The sequence below is a fragment of the Chamaea fasciata genome, unplaced genomic scaffold (assembly GCF_029207755.1).
Source record: "Chamaea fasciata isolate MVZ Bird 193981 ecotype frontalis unplaced genomic scaffold, bChaFas1.0.hap1 SCAF_1, whole genome shotgun sequence".
Lineage (NCBI taxonomy): Eukaryota > Metazoa > Chordata > Aves > Passeriformes > Sylviidae > Chamaea > Chamaea fasciata.
Window position 1 is genome coordinate 117,612,829 of NW_027094086.1, and position 26,237 is coordinate 117,639,065.

Below are 26,237 nucleotides of genomic sequence, written 5' to 3' on the forward strand. Positions count from 1 at the left end.
AAATAGTTCAACATACAGGGCACTTTACAAAGCAGGTATTCCATATGCATCACAACACAAAGGTACACATATGAACCAATAAATGGATTATAAAACTGTACCTGCATATTTTCTCTCAAATCCGTAGCATCCCGAATAGGTTGGAGGGCATTCTTGAACACTTCATCTATTGCTTTAATCCATAATGTTCTCATAGAAGCATATTCCCTGGATTTCTTGCCCTTCCTCACAGAGAGGCCCCTCTTATGAGGTTTCCCACCACCCCTTCGATTAGTAATGGCCACATGCACAAACAGGGAAGCATGAGCTAAACTTTCACCAGTCAATGACTGCAGAGGAACGTGCCGATACCCAGTCTGGAGACACTCAAAGGGAATAGTGTATTGCCCGATAAACTCGTCCCCAATGTAATCATCATCCAGTACTACAAAACGCACCATAGCTAGCTCTGGTAAATTTATTTGAAATTCAAAGCTCTCATCAAAAATTGGATTATCCCCATTCTGATGCATAGTTTTCGTCCTTTGCTCAGCACAGTCAGCGGGGATTCCATGTATTTCAACATAGACATAAGGATCCACAACATCACCTTTGGCACCTGATCCTTTGGGTTTAGGGAAGTTTTGCCCACTAATGATTTTAATATGAAGCAGCTGAGGCGAAACTCCAGGCACAGTGTCTTTTGTATTTGCACTAAAGAAGGAAACTTCTTCTCTCATGATAGCAGGACGAAGGACATAGCCACAGTTTCCATTTTGTCGAAACCAACCAATGTTAAGGTCCATCATTAAGCCAGGCGTCTGAAAGTTCATTGCTACTATCTGACAACCACATTTCCAAAAGTCCTGGGGATTCATATTACTAGAGTCAATCCTCATAGGACTGGGGAAAACCCTTGCGAGAAAACGCTTGTTATAATTTACAAAGTCTCCTGGGTTTTCGTTGGCATATTTGCTAGCAAGCACTTCGTTAAAAGAGCACACTTCCCAGTACTTCTGGAGCTGAAATGAAACTTGAAACTCTTTGAACTGAACTGATTTACATATGCTTACCAACTCAGAGAGATCTTTGCAGAGCTGGAATCGTTTCCCTGTCACTGAGTTTTGCTGTTCCACCCCCTCTTTCGCCACTCTCTGTGACATTTCTGCTCCTTCGTCTTCATCTGTAACATCTCCCTCTAGTCCAGAACAATTAGCAGAAAGCTTCTTTGCTTTAATTAGTATTTTCCCTTTAAGTGATTCCGGTGATGGAAGATAAGACTCCTCAATGTTTGGAGACTGCGTATGCAGTTTGTCCCCCAAAATTTTCTTCATGTGCTGTACCATCACTTTCTGTTGCTTAATAGAACAATGATTTTCTAAACACAAAATAAGAGGATATTCCGAAGCAAAAAAGGCATACTTGTTAATAATGTCAATCACACTACGGAAGACAATTTGTGATGTCATTGTATGCCCTGTGTAAATCACGGGCTCATTATCTGGACCATCCCACACATCCAGTTCAACACTTCGGCAGCCCATTTTTAGAGCACGAATGTAACCCGTGATGTCAGAAGGCCCTCGAAACTGATCCTCTATCAAGTATGTATTATGAGACGAGTTTATAAAATAATGAGATAAAGGTTGTTTCATATCTTGACAAACTTTTTTATGCTCTGGATCAAATATGTGGCAGTCTGGTGAAGTAAGGTAATTTGTAAACCCATCTATAGAAAGACAACCCTTCTCCTGGCCCTCTTTGGCTGGCTCATATTTCTGAATAATTTCAAGGCTTATTTCTTCTGTGACCTGTGCCATACCCTGCTCTGCTTCCAAAAACATCATGAGGTCCTTGGTATCTAAAAATTCTTTATTGCTTGAAAACTGAACTAACAGGAAATAGATTTCAGGTCTGGTACAAAGCTCATGAAAAACTTCAATAAATTCTTCTTTAGTTACTTCAGTACCAGTTTTTTCCCTGGATCTGTGTAACTCCTTGAATTTTAATTCAATTTTATTAGTTTTTAAACCAGGGTTTAAGTCTTTTATAAATTGTACAGCATTACATAGGGGTATGTGTCCCAAATTATCTACATCTGATTCACTGAACATTTGTGACAGCCACGAAGTCCGCATATTATCTTGGGTAGTTCCTAGCATATCTAGAGTATGTTTTCCATAAGAAATCAGGTATCTTAAGCCAGTAACCCAAATATTTGCAACATCTGCTGAGTTAGCAACCAGATCTAATGACTCATAATTTTCTCCATATATAATTGAAAATGCACAGTCTTCTGATATCTGGTCATATATCCCATTGCTGCGAAAGATATCAGTATTTTTTCCCGTTCTCACTTCTTTGATTGACTTGATATCAATCTTTGCTTTTTCAGAATCCTTTTTTGATGGTTCCCAGCGCAAAGACTGCATATCAGCATCCAAAAGGAAGTATCGGTGATACACCCTGGAGTTGGACCGGACCTTTTTGAGCTCAGAGCCTTCCACCATGGCGTTGATGCAGTCGCTTGCACTGCTGATCTTCTTCTCTGTGGGCATGCTGCTGAACGACACGGTCTTCTTCCTTTCTCGCTTCTGTTTCGTACCATCCTGGTAAAACAAGGGGGGGGGGGGGGGGGGGGGGAGAAAAAAAATAATGTATCAGTATGGTTTAGCTCAACACTGAAATAGGTTTCTAACTTAAGGCTGAAAATTCATCAAGTAGTTCGATAAAGTCTCCGTGAGGACCAGTAAGATGGAAATTCTTACTAGCGTCATCACAGTAAAAATACTAATAATGCCTTAATATTTGATCTTGCTTCAATAAGTAATCATCCAGAGTTTATTTTTAGTACTTTTGATGGACACAAAATTAAAAAAACAAGTTTTGAATGTTAACAAAATAATAATGCTGTATTACTGCGTACACATATGTGCATTTTATTTTATGAGTTCTACCCTACTTAGAGAGAGAACATGTTCTAAAGCTAAGGCAGTAGGAAGCAAGCTTTTCTCTGAGTCCTTATAGAGTCCTACAGATACTTGCCAAACTTGCCAGTACAGAATATAATGCTTTAATACCGTGCTGACAGGGTCCTTGTGAACACCAGAGAAACATTAATACACAATTAACTACATAAAATCCATAGGACATGGCCCTAATCTAAGCACACAAGACATTAACAGCACTTCTTCATGCAAAGCTTCCTTCACCAGTGCACCCATCCATGTTCTTCCCACAGACTACCCACAGCACCCACACATCCCTCCCCTTGGCAGGAAAATAGCCATGACAGTCTAAAGAAGCTGCACTGAAAGACAAGGAACTGGACTGGAGCAGATGTAGCTCTGTAAGTTCTGAGTTTCAGAAAATACAGCAGTGACTCAGAAGGGAACTCCTGAGACGGCTGAAGTTTAACTGTTTCCAAAGAACCTTCATGTCATTAGAAAGAACTTGAATAGAAGATCTGGTCAGGAAGGGAAACAAAAGTGACTCACCATTGCTCTTAAAGCAATGAGATAACCCAGAGGTCTTGCTTTACTAGAGAAAGCTTAGATATATAAGGATATATAAGCACAAAAAACGAGGGGAAAGGTAATTTAGCTACCTTTATTGTACCTATTTGTAGTAATTATAACAAGTGCCAATAAATCAACAACACATGACATAAGTACAATCAATTTCATAAGAACTGAATTTAAGAAACTTGTGTGTTTTCATCATCTGCATTTTCTGAGACTGAAAAATGCTAGGATTTTTTTTTCTGAAAACAATGTGTCTTGTGATAGTAACTTTTAGTCTGAAAATAACACTTACGTTAAGAATATTTTTATATTAGATAACTTAATTAGAAGTGTTCTTCTTATAAACCAGCACAAGGCAAAAAACTACATTTCCAGCTTTATTTAAAAAAAAAAAAAAGTTGATATTCCCTGAAATAGTTTTCCATTTGAAGTACGTTCCACTGCAAATCAGCATTGCTTAAATGGCAGAAAGGAAAGTGAAAGAAAACTTTTAACGATTGCAATGCTGAACAGATGTTCAAATAAAAGCCACCCATCACAAAATGCATTTCAAGCTCAGTGCACATGTGCTGTATGTTTAATTTCATTAAATTAAAAATGCAGAATCCTGGTTTGGTAATTTAATTTATAAACATCTGAGAAGCCTTTCATTGAAAACAATTAGTAAAGTGAGCAGCCTTTATATCTGATGTTCCATGTTTGAGAAAATTAATCAACCATACTATTCTTGCACCTTTAATGACAGCAGAATTTGCTTTGTTCAAGTTCTCAAGAGACCAGTAAAAGCGAATGACCCTGCAGAGGACTGCTCTCTTTCCAACTGCAGATCAAACACCTGCAATGGATACTGCACAGGGTTGACTCTCGGAATCTCATTACATGTAGCTTAGCCATAAGGACTGTTTTCAAACAACAGCAAATTTCCTTAACTTTATAGGGAAGAAAAAAAAAATCAAATGTGATTTTTGTTTACAGAAGTTTTTGTTCCATTTTTAGCCTAGCTTGTTTGTCTACCTACTTATACCTCCTACCCTGAAAATGTGGCAAAGGACAGTCCCACATAAATGAGCAATGACTTTTCTGCCTGGTACTTCAGGGCCTGGAATTAAGCATTTTGAAACTCCTTAACACTCCAGATTTCTCAGTCACAGACCTGGGAGAGGAATACACTTCTCAAACTTTTGAGTGAGACACAGCTGATAGATAACCTCCTGACACCAGAACCATCAAGGCCCGGCAAGTATTACCTTGCCTGACCATGATCAGCAGAAAGGTCTACACCATTCTCTATGATCTGGATTGTACATGATCCAAGTCACTGAACCACAAAGGAAAAAAGTATCTTCCATTTCTTGACACCATCTGATGTAAACAAGCCCATCTCAAGGCAGCTCCATTGCCAGCTCCGGTTACTGAAAGTTTGAACAGGAGTTCATGCATGTGGATCAGAGCAACAATTCAATATATCACCTGGTGAAGTAAAGTAAGATTATTTTGCCTCCCTGCCAGATGAATTTGCAGCCAGTTCCGCAGTACTCTTCATTTTTGGAGGGTAAAATTCTAGTCATTCAAATTATATAAAGCCAGCACCACAGTGTGAATTACTGTGAAAACATTCTGAGCTCCAAAACCCTTCATAAGGTTTTGCTTCACCGGAGATCAATAATCCTGAACTACCAGATTGCCTGTCCAAGTCCCCATCCTGACAGAGACATGGCAGTCATGATCAATCCGCGTGATCAGAGTAACTTCAAGGATATTTTACCAAAGATATTGTTGAGAAGAATTCAGGTGTCTGAACTACCCACCTGTCTGAAAAGACAGAGAAGAGAAACACTCATTCCACAAGCTGAGAATGCAATTGCACGGAGCATGCACAAACTGTGTGAAACTCATTTGTGAGCCTTGGCAATAGAGTCTGGCATGGAGGAGACAGATTTATTCTGCGGTAAAATGTGAAGGATTTCACCCCAGAAGTGAGGTGGCATTCACAAACTAGGTCAAGTCTCTCAAGGCCTTAGGTCTGCTTTGAATCAAAAAGAATGGCACATCAAAAAACTGCACATATCTGAACAAACACAGGAGTGATGTCTTGGCATTCATGAGACTTACAAGGTTCTTGCTGTTGAACATGCTCAAAGTGACACTGGATCTACAGCGCAGATGCATAATTCAGTCCAAGGCAGCAGCTCCAATTTTTGTGCTGAAACAACTTTCAGTCATTCTAGGATCTCTCACACAATGAAGACCAGGTCAATCTTCAGTTTATAACATGTCCTGTCATCATTACAGGATTTCCCCTAAAGACTGTCTGTGCTTCATAAGACAATCACTGAAACCAGAACAACCACCTCATCAATACATTTCCTTATACTATCCATGCCCCAGCCAAGGTCACCTGCAAGACATTTTGAGGAATAGACAAGAGCACAGATAAAACTGTTTGGAAACATTGCTCATAACCACTACAAGCAACCACACAAAGAGTTTAGTTTATCCAGGAGTTTCTAGCAACAGAAAGCAAAGCATCTAGCAGTTTAAAAAACCAGAAATAATCCCAGCTGTCACCTGTGGCACTTAAGTGACTGACACAGCTGGAGAAAATGGATTAAAAGCACAAGGAGGGAAGAATATATCCACGCTAACTTCTTTTTATTCCTCTCAAGGTACCAACAAAGAAATAGCTGTGTGACTATGAAAGCACTATCCACAAAATAGAATTGTGGAGACAACAGAGAATCTGGAATCAGACATTGAGAAAGATGCACATCATTCCTGAACTGCAATACCTTTAATTTATGCAATTTTATTATAAAATTACATATAAGGCCAATATCCACTGGTACTAATAGGGACTGCAGTAGAATCCAAACAGAGATTTGATAATGTAATAGATCAGGATGACAGAGGAAAGAATGAATAGTGTAAAGTTTGTAAACATCTCCTACAGGAAAGTAAGCAAAGAGTGAGCTTTATGACCTAAAGAGTGAACCATGCTCCAGAAGCAGTATTTTAAAATATTTAAACACCAAGCTGCCAAGATGTTTAGGTAGCACTTGGTCCAGTGGAATTAAGAACATTTACAGCTCAGGGCAGGAGCTTGCCAACCTCCTCAAAGTGGCAAGTGTGGGGCTGCAGCCAGAGCACAGTGCAGGACACTCCTTCCACCTCCATTCCACGGGATGGCTCTCACACTGGCCTGTGCAATCTTTGGAGATGGGTGCCTGTGATCCTGCCTCTCTCTGTGACTAAAGCCACCTGCAGCCTTGAGGTGGTACTTCCTAGACAGGAAAATCCAGGCCTCTACATGCATTTAGGCCACTAAAATGCTCCTTTTAAACAGAGGACTTCAAACAAGAAAGACAATGGTAACAAGAGGAAGTGGCACAATGACAGATTTCTAGAGCACTTGTCTGGGAAGTGAAAGTCTCTGATGTAATAAAACAAACATTTCACTTGGTGACCCTGAATGCGAAATTCAGTCCATGCAGCAAGCACCTGAACACCAAATTTTGTTCTCTCAATATGCACCTCCCCAGGTCCTGCTGCTACTTGTTTATGCTCTAACCATAAAGATTTTCCATTCATTTTTATACAAAAAGAGGTTCACCAAAGCATGGAAGGCAGCTCCATGCTAGTCTTGAGGGCATGTGGCTGAGCACTCCAAGATGCCCAGGCAGGACCAGAGCCCAATCACTCCACAAGTAGGTGAGTGCTCCGCCAGCCAAGTGATTCCATAAGAGACAAGAACACAAAACACGCCCCCTGAAGTGAAGCACCTCACTGCAGGCTTTCTGATTGTCAAGGGCTGAGCTTTGACAATCTCTGAGAAAACCCACACACCTTGAGGAAATGATGGTACAAAGTCTGTAAGAGCTAGAGTCCCAAGAATGCCTACTTAGTTCATCCCAAACAGGCTTAGAAACAAGATGAATATGAGCCATTCAGCCTAGCAAGGTCTGTACAGAGGTGTAATAATAAGACTGCAATCATGTACAGTGTCCCAAGAGCTTTCAAATGTCATTTTTTTCTTTTTAGCATATAAGTTCTGAATTAAGTGGCATGCTTGTGAACCTGAAGGTGAGTGGTGTGCCAACACTCTGAGCAATTACAGGTGACTAGGTGAGAAGAAAGGCCAGACCTAAGTTTGGTAATTTTAATTTTTATCAAATTACACCATTTTTTCATGTAATATAGCCTGAAAGCTGTTTTAGATGCAATTTAATGTACATCTGTAGCCAACAGTTTCAGTAAAATTCAATACTTTATGATGAGAACACGCGGCCTGATGATCTACATAATGAACACAGAGTGAACTACTCTTCTGACGCCATCCAACTCAGTGATGACTTTTTTTTTAATAGTAGATGTGACACTTCTGTAGCCAATTTGAGTACAAAACCTGCCTGTTTTCATCAAATGCAATGCAGAGGTAATTGTGAAATCACCTAGCTTGAAGACATGATGTAAAACAAGCCTATTTCAGGAAGTGGTAAGTTAAAAAAAATACAATTGATGCTTTATTTAATTAAAATTCTTAAGCATTTCTCTTCAAAACAAAAAACTTGAAATTTATAGAATTTCTTCATACTTAAGGAAGCATGTCGATAGATAGTTAAGTCTATTCAAAGAAAAAAAAACATATCTTTAAGTTAGTACTTTAAAATATTATTTGTAACGCATTTCGTTAGAAGTATCAGTAACTTGTTTTTTTCCAAGGTTCCACCTGTGTTTTAGAGATAAAAATGCTACTGTAGATGAGCAAATGAGCTACAAAAGCAATGTCAATATCGTATCATCAATATCATATTTTAGCACAAAAATATTTAGGGTTTTCTTTGAAAAAAACCACCTGTAACTGAAACAGCAATAATGAACAGGACCACTTGTTTTGCAAACACGTAAAAAAATCAGTATGTACAGTTTACCTGTGCACAGCTGCCAGCTCATTCTACAACATAGAATGCAGCATTATAAAAGAAGATAAGCACGTTTTTGTGTAAAAGAGGCAGTAGGAAAAAAGGAAGGAAAATATCAGGTAACTCAAATCAGCAACATTTCACCTTTCACAAAATTTAGCACAGATTTCAAGAGTTACGTGCAGTTAAAGGCAGAGTGAGAGTCTTCTTTGGAAGAGTGTGTGGGGAAAAGGGAGAAATGAGCTGGGAGGAGGAAGGAGAGGGGTGGTGGTGCAGAAAGGGCACTTCACCATCAGGAGCCACGTCCCCGAAGGCAGGAGCTTGGAGCTCTGCATCCTTGTCCTCGATGCACCCTCTCAGCCTAATTCTCCTGGAATCAACAACTCAGCAGGAGAATCTGCTGACGGCCACCACTCAGCCCCCCTCTTCCAGCCAAGCATCCTCTCTTCCTAGTCAGCACCTTCTAATTTGCCATTACCGGAGATTCTCACTAGCACAGTGACCCGGATTCACTAGAAGGCACGTCCTTTTTAATGCTGCAACACAGCTGCCCAAAGCTTCCAGAGCATGCGGAAACCACAACAAGAAAATACTCTCCAAGTAATCAGCAGTTCTGCTGACAGGATCCCAAACACTTCAGAAATGGCACCTGTTAAATCCAAATCAGACTGTGTCCAGCAGTTTCTGCAGCCACTGTTTAACTGCAGTTGTACGTAAAACAGAGTCTTCGAGTGAAATAACAACTATCCGAGGAGAGACAAAACATCGGCTATTTGGAAAACACAAGTCTTCCCACTTGTTGTGAATCACCGTATTTGTGTTCAGCATTTCAATATTTCCCCAAAAAGTACTCATGACATACCTGTTGTCTGCAGAAAACATATTTTTCTAATGTGTGGAGGGTTGACCCCAGCCAGACCCAGTTACACAATGTTATAAATAACAATGAGGAGGAAGGAAAACATGATTTGTTGAATAAGTAACAATTCTGGGTTTGTGTTTTTGTTTGTTTTTTACTAACGGAATTATGTGATTAAAGGACTATGGACACAGGTGCTCAATATTCAAACAAAATGGACCTATATTATTTCAGAAGAGCAAACTGCATGGTTCATGATACAGTTAAACTAATTCTCCCTTCAACTCCTCTTCAAAACATTAATTTTCTGTCCTGTCTCTTCCTCCTCCTGCCCCAGTTGCATCTCCCTTCTCCCCACTTCAGCTCCTCAGGCCCTCAGCAGCAGCTCTCTGACACACAGTAAGTTAATTTACCTCACTACCTCAGGAAACAAAAAATCTATTTTCTTCCAAATTAGTTTTCTGCAATTTTAGTGAGCTGAAACAATTTTCCATGTGACCAGCTAAGTATCAGAGCTGGTTCAAAATAACCACTAGAAGCAAGGAACTGATTAAAAATAGGAGGAAAGAACAGAATCACTCACTTTTATCAAGAAATTAATTCGATTAAAATCAATGTAGTTGAAACTGTTCTGTTGAAATCCGATCCCATGTGAACTGACAGTAGAGTTTTATGTCATTAGGTTCTGTGCTGGACTTGATAATCTTAGAGGTCTTTTCCAACATAAGCAATTCTATTAGGCAAAACAAAATCTCTCATCTCGATCCACCTCACAGAGAACAGCAACAATTTCACAAACATATGAAACAATAAGGCAAGCTATAAGACAGAACTGCCAACATCATAAAATAACAAAATTGAGGTTCTCAGGCTCTTGGGTTCATTTTGTTCTGCCTCATTTCAAGAAAACAGGACACTAGGAAATATATGATTCTATGAGATGAGAGAAATCACTTTCATACTGCCTATTAGAAAGAGCAGAGAAAAACAGTAGCCTGTGTTGGCCTTGCTGCTGCTAAAGCAGCAATTTAATTCAAAAGACTGCGACGAACCAGGAAATAACAGGATATGGTTTTGCGAGTAGAGTCTAGACTAAAGGCTTTCTTTGCAAAACTTTCTACAGAAGAGCTTATTTAGTCATTTGATCAGCTTACCAAGAGCAAAGAAACCATCTTTTAATATGTTTTTCATGTTGCTGTCTCAAGTATCCTCAGGTTTTTCATTATTCAAGTGCTCTCGCAGGATGTCACAGGGGAGCTTTCCTTGTGCTCCATGGCACAGATACAGATTCACAGAATATTCTGAATTGGAAGGGACCCAACAAGGATCATCAACTCCAAATTTGTGGACTTCTTCCACAGAGATGCTGAAGACATCCACAGGGCATGATGCCGCTTGCTCCCTTCTCACTTGGCTCTTACATAAAACCACTCCATATTCTTTTGAAGAGAAATTGAACAATCTGATATTGCCTATTCTGCTGAAAATAAAGGACATGAAGCCACTTGTACTATGTTTGATTTTGACCTAAATTTTAAAAACACTGTGGCAACTAAGACTTCCACATTCTGCAGTTTAATGCTGCCATGTATGCTTGCATTCTAGCAGCAATTACTAGGATACACCATTCTAAGATTTTATATTTATTTCTGTCATTTTATAACATAAATTTATTATTTAATTATATTATACTATGTATGACATTATAATTCTATAATACCTTATTATATATATAATATATTATATGAAGATTGAAATACAGTAGCAACACCAAAATTCAAACACCATTGAGGCATTCTTTCTTGTATGAGTTAATCTGCATATTTCTGAAATTAAAATGAAGGGTCATTTGGTTTCAGGGGTTAATTTACAATATAGATTAGCAGGGGAAAAGGGGGTTAAAAGGTCTGATCTGAAAAGAAAATAAATAAGAAACATTTAAGGAAACTACCCAGACTGCTGTGAGCACTGAGAGAGCCAAAGCCTGAGTTATGCTTGGCATGAATATCTCAGTTCTTAGTGTTACTGAGTCAGTTACAGTTCAGACTTCTGGGGGAGCATTTCCAATGGAGCAAAAGAGGCATCCCGTTTTCACAAACTCAATAAAAGCAAAACATGCATATTTCACATCCAAATAACCAACATCTTAACCAAATCCATATAAACTGTAATAATTATTTATGAAAAAACAGCAGTTACGAAGTGCTGAGTCTTAAACTGAGAAAACTGCACTGACAAAAAGCTGCTAAAAATTGCTTGATGGCATGAAGAGTTTTTTTAACCCTAGGTAAGTAAGTAGTGAGTTTTTTAGATTCCTAATTTCTCACGTACTAAGAAATTATATCTAAACTATGACAAACAGGTCATTTTAACTACTATAGAGAAACTTATGTTTATCATAACCTTTTATTTTTTCTGCCATCAATTATCAGAAAAAGTAAGAGCTACAAATGCTTTTAGTTTGAATAACTGCAGATGACAAAGCTGATGCTGCATGTAAGGGTACTAAAGGATTTGAAATTGGCTCAACAAAAAGGTTCAACAGGTTTCAGCACAGCTCAGGAGGGAAGAAGGTTCTGAGTTTTCACTGTTATCTATATAACCAGCAAGACGCTCTTTCTGCATACATGCCCACCTATTTAAACTCTGAGCATTTTCATCTTCAGGCCTTCAATAAAGTTTTAAATACCCAAACATTATAGCTAAGATACATTTTCAGGAGCATTCTAATCAAGACTTATCGACAAGTTTTAATATGCAGCAGTCTGAAGCCGAACATCAGATTCCCCTTCAAGTATTCATAGCTGCATGTTAGTTCCACTGGTAGAAAGTATGGCATTTTTCCATTTCTTGTTTCAGTCATAAACAGCAATTTCACCGTATTTTACGTAGCACAGCTGTCAGCCTTTAAAGCAAAAATACAGCATGTGGATGACTTTGAAATACAACAGAGTAATTACGTTTAAGATTTCTGTAATTTCAGATAAAGGCTCTGCAGAAAGCTGCTTTACCTCTCTCCCTCTGCTGCTGCCCTTCAGCGTCATAGAGGAAGAGAAGCCAACAGCATCACCAGCAAGAGCTGAGACTGAGCACTGGCTCATGACTCCCAACCCTTTTCCACTCTTGGGAAAGCCTTCTCAGCAGTTTTTCCAGGTTTTCCCACAGACATAAACACAGACATAAGTGTTGGATTTGGTTTATTTGTTTGTTTTTTTTACCAACTTTCCTGTAGCAGGCACAGACACTATCCTATCTGACTCAAAACAAACCAAGATAAACCACCTGGCAAAAACAAGCTTTTAGAGTGTGCATCTTAGGATGCCATTACAGGTTCATACGCCATGAAATTACATATATTTAAATACTAAAAAAACAGTAATATGGAAAATGACACCTTACTCCATGCAGACAAGATTCTTATTTTCGATGAAGTATATGCAGCCAACAAATGAAAACAATTGTGTTTGTTATGATTGACTAATTTAGTCAGAAAGCAGAAAAGTACCTTGTCTCTCTCCTTTACTGCAAGAGGAAGTCTACATGATATTCCCTTAACTGTCAATATCTCTTGTTCACAAAAAAATAAAGAGCAGATTGACCATGGATGTGTTATCTGATGTATAGAAATGGATTTTTCACACAGGTCATCCCACACAACCTCTCAGCACAATGTTATGACTTAATCATGCATTTTTACTTTCTCTGATATGATAAAATGTTCACTTCCACTTGTGCTGTCAATTTGTGTATTTTGTTCAAATTTCAATCCAAATGTCATCTGTTCTCACAGAAAGCTCCTGGTGCTTTTGTGTCCTTTCCTGTCACTCAATGTTTTCCAGGGAACAACAGAGAAGTAAAACTATCACATTTAGGTTATTTTTTACAAGCCAGACGTTCAGGCTAAAGAGTAATAAAATGCAAAACTTTTTTTCATTCTAAAACTATCATTACCACTGCCCTGCAGCTTTCAATTCATCAACTGATTTTCTTCACTCTAGTGATCGATGAATGGTGTCTTCAGATTTGCTTCTGGACTAATTGTAACTGGACTAGCAAATTTCATATGATAACTTTTAAGAAAGAAATGGAACTGAATTGTTCTCCTTGCATGGTTTGAAAGAAGTTCCTTTCTGTCAATTGGGAGAGTGACTGTTACCAATATTAACTCTTCAATGCCACAAAGAGTTCATGCAAATAATTCAGTATTAAATTAAATACATAAGTTGGAACTTTTAGAAACTTACAGCTTGCTGAACAAATATTATCTTGCAAATTCTTGGGTTGCTACTTCAGCCTTATTACTTAGATAGCAACAACAGTTTAACAGTAATAACTAGCTGTTGATTTTTAAGGACAATTCTTATGATATAAAAAATACTTACTAGATTACCACACAGGCAGACTAAACATGAGTACACAAGTACCTTTGCTAACCACATAAGGCAGTTTCTGACTTGTTTTCCTTGTTGATTTTCAGGTGTATGTAATTGAGAGTTGTCAAAAATTACAGGAAATTCTCGTGCTGAATGCTACATCAATGCCCTTTTCCCCCCCTTAACTCAGTTCTTAAATTATTCATAACAGTTACAGGCACTTAGGAAAGAACAGTGAACTATAAATATTTAATACAAGATGCCTGTAACAGAAAGACATGAGAGAGACTACAAAAATCAAATAAAGTATTTGTTTATCCTAAGCAAAATAAAAAGGCAGGCAATCTTTATATTTATATAAATGTTTATAGCTTTGACAAATCAAACATAATAAGTCATCAGTATGTTTTACCAAATAATTAAAACTAAACAAATAAAAATTGGCAGGTATACCAGTTTTCTTCAGACTTTTAGTATTTTAAAGGGATCTATTTTGATCGCTTGCTACAAGTCGGCCTTGTGAGGAATGCTGAAGAAGAATCACTTCAGGACATAACAGTTTCAAGACGTTAAAGGATGCAAGAGTCAAGAGCAAATACACGGAAGACAATTTTTAAATTCTCATCTGCAATCATCAGCATCTTAGCACGTAGCTGCTAAGAAATTCTCAATATAAATTAGAATTATAGCACTTGGGGTGGTAAGAAAATATGAAAGAATTTTAAAATATTGTCAAATACAGTTTATAACCCTTCTAGTTGTGAAGGAAGGCTAAGGATATAGTGTGCACTCGAACTTCAGTATAAGATGCCAGGCAAAAAATTCCAACTTTTAATTTTCAGAACTCACTGTATTTAATGCTTGGTATAGACAATAATGAAAATATTTAATATACCATAATTGTGTTCTGTGGAGGTAAAAAATAATTACTAAGAAAACAAGACTCCCTTTTTAAGCCACTAAGTCGTACAAAGGAAATATCATTAATCTTTCATTACTGTGTTCATGTACTATATCTCAATACTGTGTATGCAGCTTTCTAAATTTCTTACACATCACAAGTACTCAAAAAGCCACATTGTAGAGCACAAAAATTAACTCACATGACATTCAAAACTAAAACCAATCACAGAAGCAAAACAATTTTCTCATCTGTTTTCTTCAAACTGAATTTGTTTCTGCTCACTCTGAAACCAAAGGGCTCCACTGATTCTGCTCACAGCTATCCCTGTCCTTTGAAACCAGCTCAGGGTCCCACCAATAAGGCCCCCCCCTGCCTAAACCAACAGGAAAAAATGTGCATGCCTGGAGTGGGCAAGAAAAGGCTGAAGAAGAAAAGTTCAGATAATCTTTAGAAACTACATAAATTTGCCCTATCTCAACATTATGGCCACCCACCATGAAAACTCACAGTGATTAAATGATTTCATGGGGAGAAGTTTCATTTGCTCAATGCAACAAAGAGACAGAGACTGATCCCTTACAGTCAACACCCTCACTCTCCCAGCTTCCTACTTCCAACTTTATTTCCTCTTTTGTTATAACACTGGTTTAACAAATTTTTCCAAACATATTATTTTAATAGTTCATATTTTCTTGTTTTAAAATGATTTGAACATTCATCTTCAACATGGAAACCTTTGTGAAAAAAAAAAAATTCTTTTCCTAAAACTGTCAGTCAGAATTGAAAGTATATCACAGGAGCCACTTTTGTACCTAAAGCATGCAGATAGTTTAATCAAGATGTGGTAGAGAGTATATTTAGATTGTACTTGGAAGTTTGCCTGTACAGTGGACAGTAATGTAAAGAAAATTCCAGCTAAAATGACACCAGTGTACCAGGAAAAGTACACTAGAATGAACACAGTTATATTTGCAAATCTGTCTTTTGGTTACTCAGCTTACTCTTCCCAGTAGTTGAATTATGCCAGGAAGAAAAGCCTGCTGTTAGAATTTGTGTGGTCCCAAAAATGGAGCCGGCCCTCATGTCACCTACACCAATAAATCTAGTCAAAAGCAGACAAGCCTTGGGTATTTATACTTACACTTGAACCCTGAAAATAAAGGCAAGCATTCAAATGCCATAATGAAATCTGAAGGAAAAACATTTTATATATTTAAGAACTCTCAGAACAGTTTAACTGATACAAAGACTAAAATAGTAAACCCTTAATTTACAAAACCAGAGAGATTATTAGATTTAAAAAAATGAATGAAAAGCACTGATATCAAAATTCAAAACTTTGGGGGTTTAATTTTTTTCTTTAGAAATAGACTGTATGTAAAACATTTTAAAAGCACATCTTCAATCAGCTTTACCCAGATTTCCACACATTTCTGTAAATTCATACTGCAACATGACTTGCCCTGTTGGACTCAACAGAACTTAAGTTTGAAATGACAGAGGGAGTAAAGGGAAATCTAAGTACTGAGAGGAAGCAGATGTGCCATTAAAGGAATGCCGCTTTAGGAGATTTATATTTCTGTACTAAGACAGAACAGAAAGAATACATCCAAAGGAAAATAATTTGCTGAACTAACTTGATGCAACAGCTAATTGAAAAGTTAACAAAAATATTAAATTATTTGAATACGGCATTTTGTATACATATACACGTGACTATAGAATTCAGTATCTATTACCCACTTTGAACCCTGATCTAAAAATAGTCACATTATAATTGAAAATGCTATAAATCAACCAGTTCTCTGAGACACAAAGTTAACTGAACACAGCAAAAATATTCAGGCAATATTGACAGTACTGTCTATTCATATTTGCAGCAACTCATTGCTGGCCAATTTTTCCGTATCAGTGGATTTTATCTGTCAGTATAGATCAGTAGAAAAGAAAAAACAATAAGTGGTATAATTATTTCACACTGACATTTGATAACTTCTCGTTCGATATATGTTGAATGCTTATTTCAACAACTTGTTTTATGCTGCAACTCTATCTCAATCTTCCAACCAAGTGTAAATGAGCTATTTGAACTTGTAGAAATAGGATACAAATTTTACAAATTTGAAAAATCAACAACAGTTAGGTCCCAGCCTGTTGCACTGGATTATTTACTTCAACATTTTTATGAACAGTTCTAGTTGCACACATTATATAATAAAGAATAAATTTTGTCCTCAGTAATTTATTATAAATACCCTTCTTTTAAATACCCATCATCTTCTGCCAGTCTCATCCAGCACAATATTATTTCCAGAACATTAAGGAACTGAACCTTCAGATACCTCTGTTAAATGATCTGCTCTCAAATACAGCAGAAATGACCCAGAACCTTTTCTCTACCACAGTATTTGCACGCTTCTCACAATGGCATTTAGTTATAATAAAAACTATTTCTTAAAAGATTCATGAGAAGGAAGGGAATTGTGGAAGAGTAAGCTTCATGATGATAAAAGTGATTGAGACAGACGCAGGCTGTTTCCAGGGCTACCAATGAACCATATATTACGTTTTAGATGGCTTCCTAGGAAAATAATCCTAGGGATCACATCATCTAAGACTGCATAAAACACACACACATTCTCCTAACTTTAAAATTTATTTCTTGATTTCAAATAAATCTCATAAAAAAGGAGATCTAAAGATGACAAGGTTCCATAGACTTTCCAAGACCAGGCAGTTGGGGGAAAAAAAAAAAAACAAATCAGTAAAATTCAGATTATTAAAAAAACCTATAGATCAAGACTTCACACCACCTTCGATCCCCAAGTCAACCAACGAGACACAATCCCACTGGAGCTGGTGTGTAACCTGATACTTTCCACAATGTAAAATCTTAGCCCAAAGAACAATTTTTTCCCTTCATTTTTTTTTCATTCTGGCTTCACTTAAATGGAATGGATATACAATGCTAAGATCTAAACATCTGAACTCTTCACTGCCTCTCACTGAGATTTCCTGAGCAGACATTACAGCACAGCCGAGGACTCCTGAGGGGTCGATAAGAAAAACAAAAGCATGTTGTTTAACATTATCAATCAAACCCTGCTCCAAGAAGGGCAGGTGTAGAGTACCTGCCTCTTCAAAGACAACATTTTCTGCTACTACACAGACTAAGATTCCTTATCTCTTCTAGGATACACCAGAGAGGCTTATCTCATCAGAGCACGACCTGCTGTCTTCCCACAGAAGTTCCCAGCAATTTTGAAAGAGAACCGGAAAGGTTTCAGAAGAGATCTTAACTTGTATCAAAATCCTCACTGTACAAACTATTTTTTTCCTTGTAAGAAATTCATGTATTGCCTGAAGTGCTTAAAACCAGCACTGTATTATTCACCTTCTTTTTCTACCAAGATAGCTGCAAAGTGCATCTGAACAAAACCAGCCATCCCAGTGCCCTTAGCAGATACTGAGAGGTGACAGATACCCACAAGAAAGTCATGGAACTTCCTTGTATGAACACACTTTCATCTGTGCTGGTAAACCGTGAGATTCCAGAAATTACTTCTCCTCAGATTACCCTAATCTCAAATGATTTCTTTTCACAGGGACATCAGAGCTTTGTACGAGGGTGACTGGAGCAGTCTTCCGCAGATATTGCTCCTCAGGGCAGCAGGCTTTGAGCTTCCCACACACAGGTCAGTAACCTCAGGATACTCACAAACACATTTACTGATAACTGATCATTAAGACAATTTAGTGCACATCTGTTCAAAGGATGACAATAACTGGAGAACAGGTGAGCTCTTTATATGTGGGTAGGTAATCCTGCGTAATTTTTGTCTCAAATATACCAAGAACATTTAGTAATCAATAAATTAAGCTGACATCTCCCTTAAGCTGCTGACAGCACTCTACCCAACACATGCAGGATACTGTTGGCCCTCTTTGCTGCAAGGATGAATTGCTGACCAAGTGCCAGATTCTCATCCACCAGGGCTCTAAGGTCCTCCTCAGCAAAGTATGAACAATTTTCATTGATAGGTCTTAAAAATAGCTAAAGGGACTGCCAAAAGGAAAAAGAACAGTTAACACACTGGTGATATATGTCGTATTGATAATTTAATCGCAACTTAGAACCATTTCTGTGTAATTTTTTTGTTTTAAACACAGTCCATTTTAGGACGTTTGGTCCTAAAGATAGTGTACTCAGTGACATAAAGTGAATGAAAATCCATTATACAGCACATTCATATTGGCTACAAGCTATTATAATTTCAGTGTAATTTAGCAGTTGTTTGTATTTTCAACAAAGTGCCAATGCTGGCCATGATTTCTTTAGCCATTGTTAGGAAGCCCTTTGCTTATTATTTAATAACTTGTTCCACTAATCATTATCAGCCTACCCAGTGCCGAGTCCAGGGGGACAATCACTGCCCGGGTCCTGCTGCCTGCACTATTGCTGATACAGGCCAGGCTGCCACTGGCCTTCTTGGCCACCTGGGCTCACTCCTGGCTCATGTTCAGCTGCTGTCAACCAGCATCCCCAGGTCCTTTTCCTCCAGGAAGCTTTCCAGCCGCTCTGCCCCAGCCTGTAGCACTGCCTGGGGTTGATGTGACCCAAGTGCAAGGAGCCAACTCTTGGCCTTGTTGAATCTCTGACATTTGGCCTCAGTCCATCAATCCAGGCTGTCCAGAACCTTCTGCAGAGCCTTCCTAGCTTCGAGAAGATCAACACTCCTGCCCAGCTTGGCATCACATGCAAACTTACCGAGGGTGCACTCCATCCCCTCATCCAGATCACAGATAAAGATACTAAACAGGGCTTGCCCAATACTCAGCCCTGAGCAACGCCACTTGAGACCAGCCACCAGATGGATATAATTCCATTCATCACCACCCTTCAGACCTCTCCAGTGATCAGTTAACTCACACATTTGTCTACATTCTGTAAATTAGAGAGAAAAGATACCACTAGAGCACACAGCCTACCTGCTGGTTAATGAGAAAACACCAAAAGATGCAGTGCTGAAAAATCCTTAAAAACCATACCACAGTTCACTGATTAGCTTGTTAATACTGATTATAAACATTTTGAAAACATCAAGAGAATATCTTCTGTGCTCTTCAAGACTTATGACTTACAGTCTATGCTTTTCCCAGAGTTTCCTGTTAATTTCTAAGCAATACAGAAAACACAACTCAAAGCAAGCACGGTGTTAGAAACCTTCCCTAGTATAACACTACCAGGTAACTCTGGATGTCTATAAACTAGGTAAGACTAAAATACACTTTAAAAACCATGAGAAAGTTCCAAAATGGTATTAAGTGTTATTACATAGACCCAAACTTTCTGGAACAGCTATTTCTTTTTCGAGTTCAACTTTCAGCTTTTCCAGGAAACCTTTTTTAATGATCCATTTTCCTGACCCCTAGCAATAAATAATCACTCTTTTAAGGAAGTGCTGGAAGTCAGGAACCCCAAAGTGAACAGTCCAACATCATCGTGAGTTCCTCATTAATGCATGTTCAACTTGAAGCAAACTGTACAGGACTGCAATCCTTTTCCAGTTCCTAACTAACTAAGAGTTGGAGAAGTAACGTCATACCAACAGTATTATACTTCAAGATGGATGAAAACATATCCAAAAATTTTCTCCTCCATTTAGCTGTTCACTGCACTTTGTGTGAATGTATCGCAGCTACAGAATTATAATTCTAGTTTTGTTCTCATACACCAGATTGAACAAATGTTATGCAGAGAAAATAGATATATTCTATGGATGTATGCAAGTATATTATTCACTGATTTATAAGACATTGGTGGCTAACAAGAAATGTTTACACAGGCAACTTTCCTAAAATTCTATGTTGTATGGTAATAGGGCTGCATTTCTGCCTGAGATTAGGAGTAAATTACTGTATCCAAAACCACACACCAGGTATAAACACAACTTTATGAATAGCAAGTCTGCCATACACATCATTTTCTCGTGGACATAACTGAACAACATACACATTAGCAATGCAAGACTCCTCAGGAAAAACTGGCAGACTTGTCACAGCTCTGGATCTGGCAGTGTGTGGAAAACTCATAAAAATGTGTGACTGGAAGGCAACAAGTGCTGATGGTGAGACTGCACACACATCCGCTGGCTGGTTCCAGAAACAAACTGAACAGCTGAACCTAAAGGCTAAACAACAGCAAATCTTTTGGATGCTTCTCATCCTAAGACTTTAACCAGTTTCAGGAAAAGGTTCCAAATTCAGACTGCAACTCTGCCTCACTGTGTAAGATTCACTTGTTTTAACTAACTTTAAACGTTACAAATGTAGGCAAAGTCTAAGGAAAATGAACAGGCTCACTTGTAATCAGATGAAGAATGACAAAGAAGATGAAAAGTATGGAGATAAGACAAAGATGTAGGTACATGAAAGACAAGGGGTTTGATCATATATTCTTTACCTCACAGTCATCTCCCTAATATACAGCAACACAGATGAATAGGACTTTTGTATATGTTTCTCTTTGGTCTATTTCCGTGTTGTCCCAGCAGGCCAGTATTTATAGAATCAGTAACATTCTGGAGCTTGTTTGATACAGTCAAAACATTCACCTGGTAATCTTTTTTATTTATTTAAAGACAGTATTTAGATAAATTACCTCTGTAACCACAAACTAGTTTAAAGAATATCACTTTGATTCCCTTTGAAAAACAAATCAGCATTTCCTTCAGAAGTGGATCACTCTCACTTTACTACAAAATGCAAAAGCGTATCAGTTGCATGCACTGTTACACCCTTTGATATTTTAACATTGTTGTTCAATTCTTTTATTCACCACCCAATAATCATCAGTGGTGTATACTTATCTGGTTTTCTTATTTTATTGAGATTACAGTAGAACTAGTCGAAATTCTTGTTTTACTAAGGAAATTCCATTGAGGTATGTTTTGAAACCAAGCTGTACAGCAACTAAATTTAAATCCTCACCACATGTCAAGATTTAAGTAAGGATTCAGAAGTCCCACTTTTTCTTACATGGAACAAACTAGACTTCTTTCTACAATTTTTATTTATAGCTGGTCATGAAAAATCACCAAAAAAAAAAAATTCAAAAGAAGTAAAAGCATTTCAGAAGCCAAGGTAACTATGAGAGAGCAGGCATTCTTTGACTTAGGCAATACTGTGCACCTTCCAACGAAAAGCTGGTACTAATGCAGCTCACTCTTTCTCTGAACTGCATAAACAAATGCAAGGTGCCAACACTGCTAAGGCAGTTTATGCTCCAGGTCCGCAACTGAGAGAGTGGGAGGTAAAGAAAGGAAACAAATGCTTAAAATTATGAGAATTATTCCTTAAAATGAAGAGAGGTTGAACATTCCACCATTACATAACTATTTTCTGCTGAAGCTTTTATAAAAGAAGTGCTTCGGGCAGCATTACTTTTGTCTCCCAGTCAAAATATTGTATCCTCTTGGCTTCCTTCTTTTGGAGACCAACAGTATTACAGTACTTTAATCCACACCTCTCTTTTTTGTCATATGAAGTCAGAAGTCATTCTTCTAATGACTTAAATACTACATGAATTCAATCTTTTAGTTTTGTTATTAAAGTAAAAGTAGAAGGCATCATCAAATAATGGTTCATAATTTGGCAGAGTGGTCATCATGCCTTCTTAGGAATTTTTAAGCCACACAATTTCAAAGTGCATACAGTTTTTCTTATTTTATATTTGGGGAAGTCTGCTACCAAAGATATCTTGATAACCAGTTTTAAATATACACATAATTACTCAACATTTTTAGACATTACATTGGCATGTAGATTTTGAGACACTTTTCAAGCATATTTCCAGAGGCTCCTGGGACACCAGTTACCAGGGCAACCTCTGAGGTTACAGGAGCTACTGTAAATTGCAGAAGTTTCAAGAGACTCCAATTTACAGGCTAAAACTGCATGTACCATGCATGACTGCAACCCACTGCACCACATCCAACCCATGCAGCTGCTGCAGCCCTACAAGACAGCCCAATTCTAAAAAGGGGCTTCAGGGAGAATTCCTGTCAACAAAAGTGACAGAGGAGAACATGGGGAGGAAAACAGTAATTCTCAGCCTCAACACACCTGCCTAAAGCCATGTCTTCTCCCATCGCCAGATTCCACAGCAGCCTCCTGCCACAGTAAGCCTCATGTTTGATCACATTCCTGATTTTCCCAAGCATGCTCACTCCTCTCCACTAACCTCTTCGCATCTTTCATGGGCCCCTCCCAACTCCAGCAATGCTCCTAACCTAGCTCATGCAAATCCTGATGCTTTCCTTTGTTGGCATGGCTTGCAGGACAGCCAAGAGACAGCACATGTCACAGCTCATTCGGAACAACACCTGTGCTGGATGGCCTGCCAATGCAGACCTGGCAGCTGCTCAGTGAGTAAATGCTAAAAGAACAGATAGCGACTGCACTTTCTCCAAGTTACTGCCATGAAAAAGAAACACTGCCTCTTTTGGCATTTTTTTCCCCCAGCTAAGTAAGCAGATCTGTCTGGATCTCTGGATCATTAAAGGGAAAACACATTATATGGCAAATATATTGTCTGAGCACTTCAGACAGGAAGCACATACAAAAGATGTGTCTCCTGCTGGCTTTATAAAAACCAGATATCTTTTATAAAAGAGAAAAGACTATAGACTTGGAGAAAACACAGTAAAACCTGGGTATTTTCTCATTTATCAGAAATGTTTCCATGCACATACAGTAAGTCATGTTGCCACACAGAACTTTCTAATTTGTTCACTTTACTATAGCCACTCTTATATTTGAAACTAATTTGCACTATTCTCTGAAAGAATCACAGCTTTCTATTTAGTTTAGTTTATAAACCTTTTGCTACAATTTCTAATCAGCAATACAGAAGAGTATCTGCTCTTTATTATGTCCTGTTTTTGGAAGGAGACTAGACAAGCCAGCCTGTAGTATATAAAAAAAAAAAGCTCATTTGTAGAAGATGCCATCAGTCAGTAAAAAAGCCAGTGGACTTCTGTCATCTACAGATTCTTTCAACAAAACATATTCAGAAGATCAGTAAGAGTTTTGGCATCATCCTCCAAGCTCAGGACTCCAGACAGAATAAAGCACAGCTCTGAACCCCTATCAAAACAGCTGACCCTATTCCTCTTCAGCACAGCGGAAGAACTGATCATCACACTCTCCAAACCTGATACAAAAACAAACAAACAAACAAAAAAAACCCCACCAACAAACAAAAAAACCCACAAGCAAACTCCACAATATGTTAAGATTTAAAAACCGATATAAAAGTTTTGAAGATTTTCAGAATTTTTTTCATTCCTTCTAAAAAGTAAAAGCAATATGCTTTCTTAAAGCAAAAAAAAAAAGAGGACAAACTACTTTCTTATAATTTAGCTTTCTTAGACATTATATTTTCAATATTAAAATAATGTCTTATATATGGCTTATTTTCTAGAGTTAAAAACTCTTCACAGTAAAGGTTGAAATTTCTGAAAAAGGACCTGTTTTTTTGGTGGAACCAAGCCATGATTCCCAAGCACTGCACATCATGTGCTCTAATAAATGAATGTACAAGTGTAATGAAACAGCAATGATTCTACCTGGGAGGGGAGAGAAATTTAGGGGACACTGGGTGTGTACATATAAATGCATGTAAATACAAAAAGTCAAGCAGGATGGGAAAATAACCATCTTCCAGTCTCATATAGTTACTACTTTGAAACCAAGCACACAGCCCTGCATTCCACCAAATTTTGCTACCTGCAATACACATCTTCTGTTCTGTGTGCTTTGATTGAACCAGAATGTTTCCACACCATTTGTCATATGCAGAAGTGCCCGATTTCAGTGCAACAAGCTTTCAAAACTTTATCAAACAACACACTTCAACCTGATTTTTCAGTGCTTTACAATTACTAAGAATTATCCAGATCCATAAATTATGGGGGAATGCATTCAATACATTATATAGATAATCACTGGGAAAAAAACTGTTTACAACAGTTTCTAGAGACAATGTGTTTGCCTTCCAATGAAAAATGTTATTTGAATTACAAGGTTCACCCACAACATCTGAGGCCCAAATGATGCATAAAATATTGCATGCAGTATATAAGTGGGAAAGAGAAAACAATAGCTGGTATTCATTCTGAAAGCTCAGTGAAATGTACCAAAAAGGAATGAAAATGAAATCAGAATTATAAATGTTTATTTAGCTTGGTCTCCAACTATTACCCAAACATACTCTCCACATCTTTACAGTACATTCTCTACATTTTATAGCACTGAAAATATGTCATATTGTTCTCAGGAATAAGAGTCAGAAAACTTTTCCAGACATTTCTTTACTTCTAAATACACAGTCAAGTGATCATACCTACAGACTGAATGGAGAAATTCCTTTGTTGCTGCATGAAGTGACATTCTCAACATTCTCCAAGTCCTGAAATTCCCTTCCCCAAGAGCGCAAGCCCTTCACATTTCAATGCAAATATTTAAAGACATATTCAATTACTATCAAGTGAATAGCAAGTTGCTCCCAAAGGAATGTCCTGTACTTCTAGAACAAATATTTTGAAGGGTATTATTCTGACTGGAAAGAGGTAAAAATATTTTGACCCATGTACTTCAGAATCACAACTTTTTCCTAATCTCCCCTAGAAACATCTGCATTTAGAAAGCCACAGCATATACACAAACACATACATAAGGGACTGATCTGGAACTTCTGTGATACAGATAATTTCTGAATTCTTTATGTCTGCTTGGGTAACACATGATTTCGGAGGTTTAACCTGAAAGAACTTTGTGTGGAAAAAACAGACAAAACTGAAAACTTAGAGACACCTAAAAATAAGTTTATCCAGTTCAGACAAAGCAGACAATGCCAGAGAATGAAGATCATGTCTGCTCTGATTCTAAACCTGTAAAGTCAACATCCACAAATAAGCAGAAACTGCAGTGGAGTAAGAAACATTTCCTTTGATATGTGGAAAAAAATTATTTCTTATAAGGCAAAAAATAAAGGTTGCACTTCCAATCAAGTATACTCCCACACTTTTTTATATGAGTCAAACAATGGTCTCTTCCCCTCTTCTTATTACTTGTATTATTTGCCTTCAACTGAATTTCTTAAGTAAGTACTAGTGGTTTGCAAAACGAAACCATGCCTGAGGTCTTTTAGGAGTTACAGAAGAGCACAGGAAACAATTCTAGGCAAAAATTGAAAAAATTAAATAGAAATTAGAAAACAAGAGGAAAAAAATTGTAACGCTGTTTTAAAAAGAATCTTCTGTTCCAAAATAGATGACCCTGTCTCTAATTTCCCCAAGAGAAACTTTCTTGGCTCAGGTACTCTTTAACTACTACCTGCAGAACAGCAACCAGATTTCCCCTTATTGACCTGTTTTTAAACCAAATGTTAAAAAATCAAGTATTCTGGTTTTGCAGTGCAGTGCAACTAAGCAGAATTTGATTCAAGAGCCTTAAAATTACACTAGAACTAGCTTGTTTGGGACATTTTTAGAACAAAACTGGTGGTCCTATTGTTCACAATCTTCATGGACTTCCTTATATAACTTCGCAGAAAATTTATTCTAGTACGTACAAGTTTTAGTTCATGTGTGGGTTTTTCTTCCCTTGCAGACACTA

The 26,237-nt window shown here is 37.7% G+C and overlaps 1 protein-coding gene across 1 annotated transcript in view; it reads right to left on the reverse strand.

Moving 5' to 3' along the window:
- Window positions 1–26,237, reverse strand: part of PLCL2 (phospholipase C like 2) — a 100,177-nt gene that overhangs the window by 43,050 nt on the left and 30,890 nt on the right. Inside the window, exon 3 of the mRNA XM_066194801.1 lies at window positions 102–2,588. Within this exon, the coding sequence (XP_066050898.1) occupies window positions 102–2,588 (2,487 nt within the window). The remainder of the gene's footprint in view (window positions 1–101; window positions 2,589–26,237) is intronic.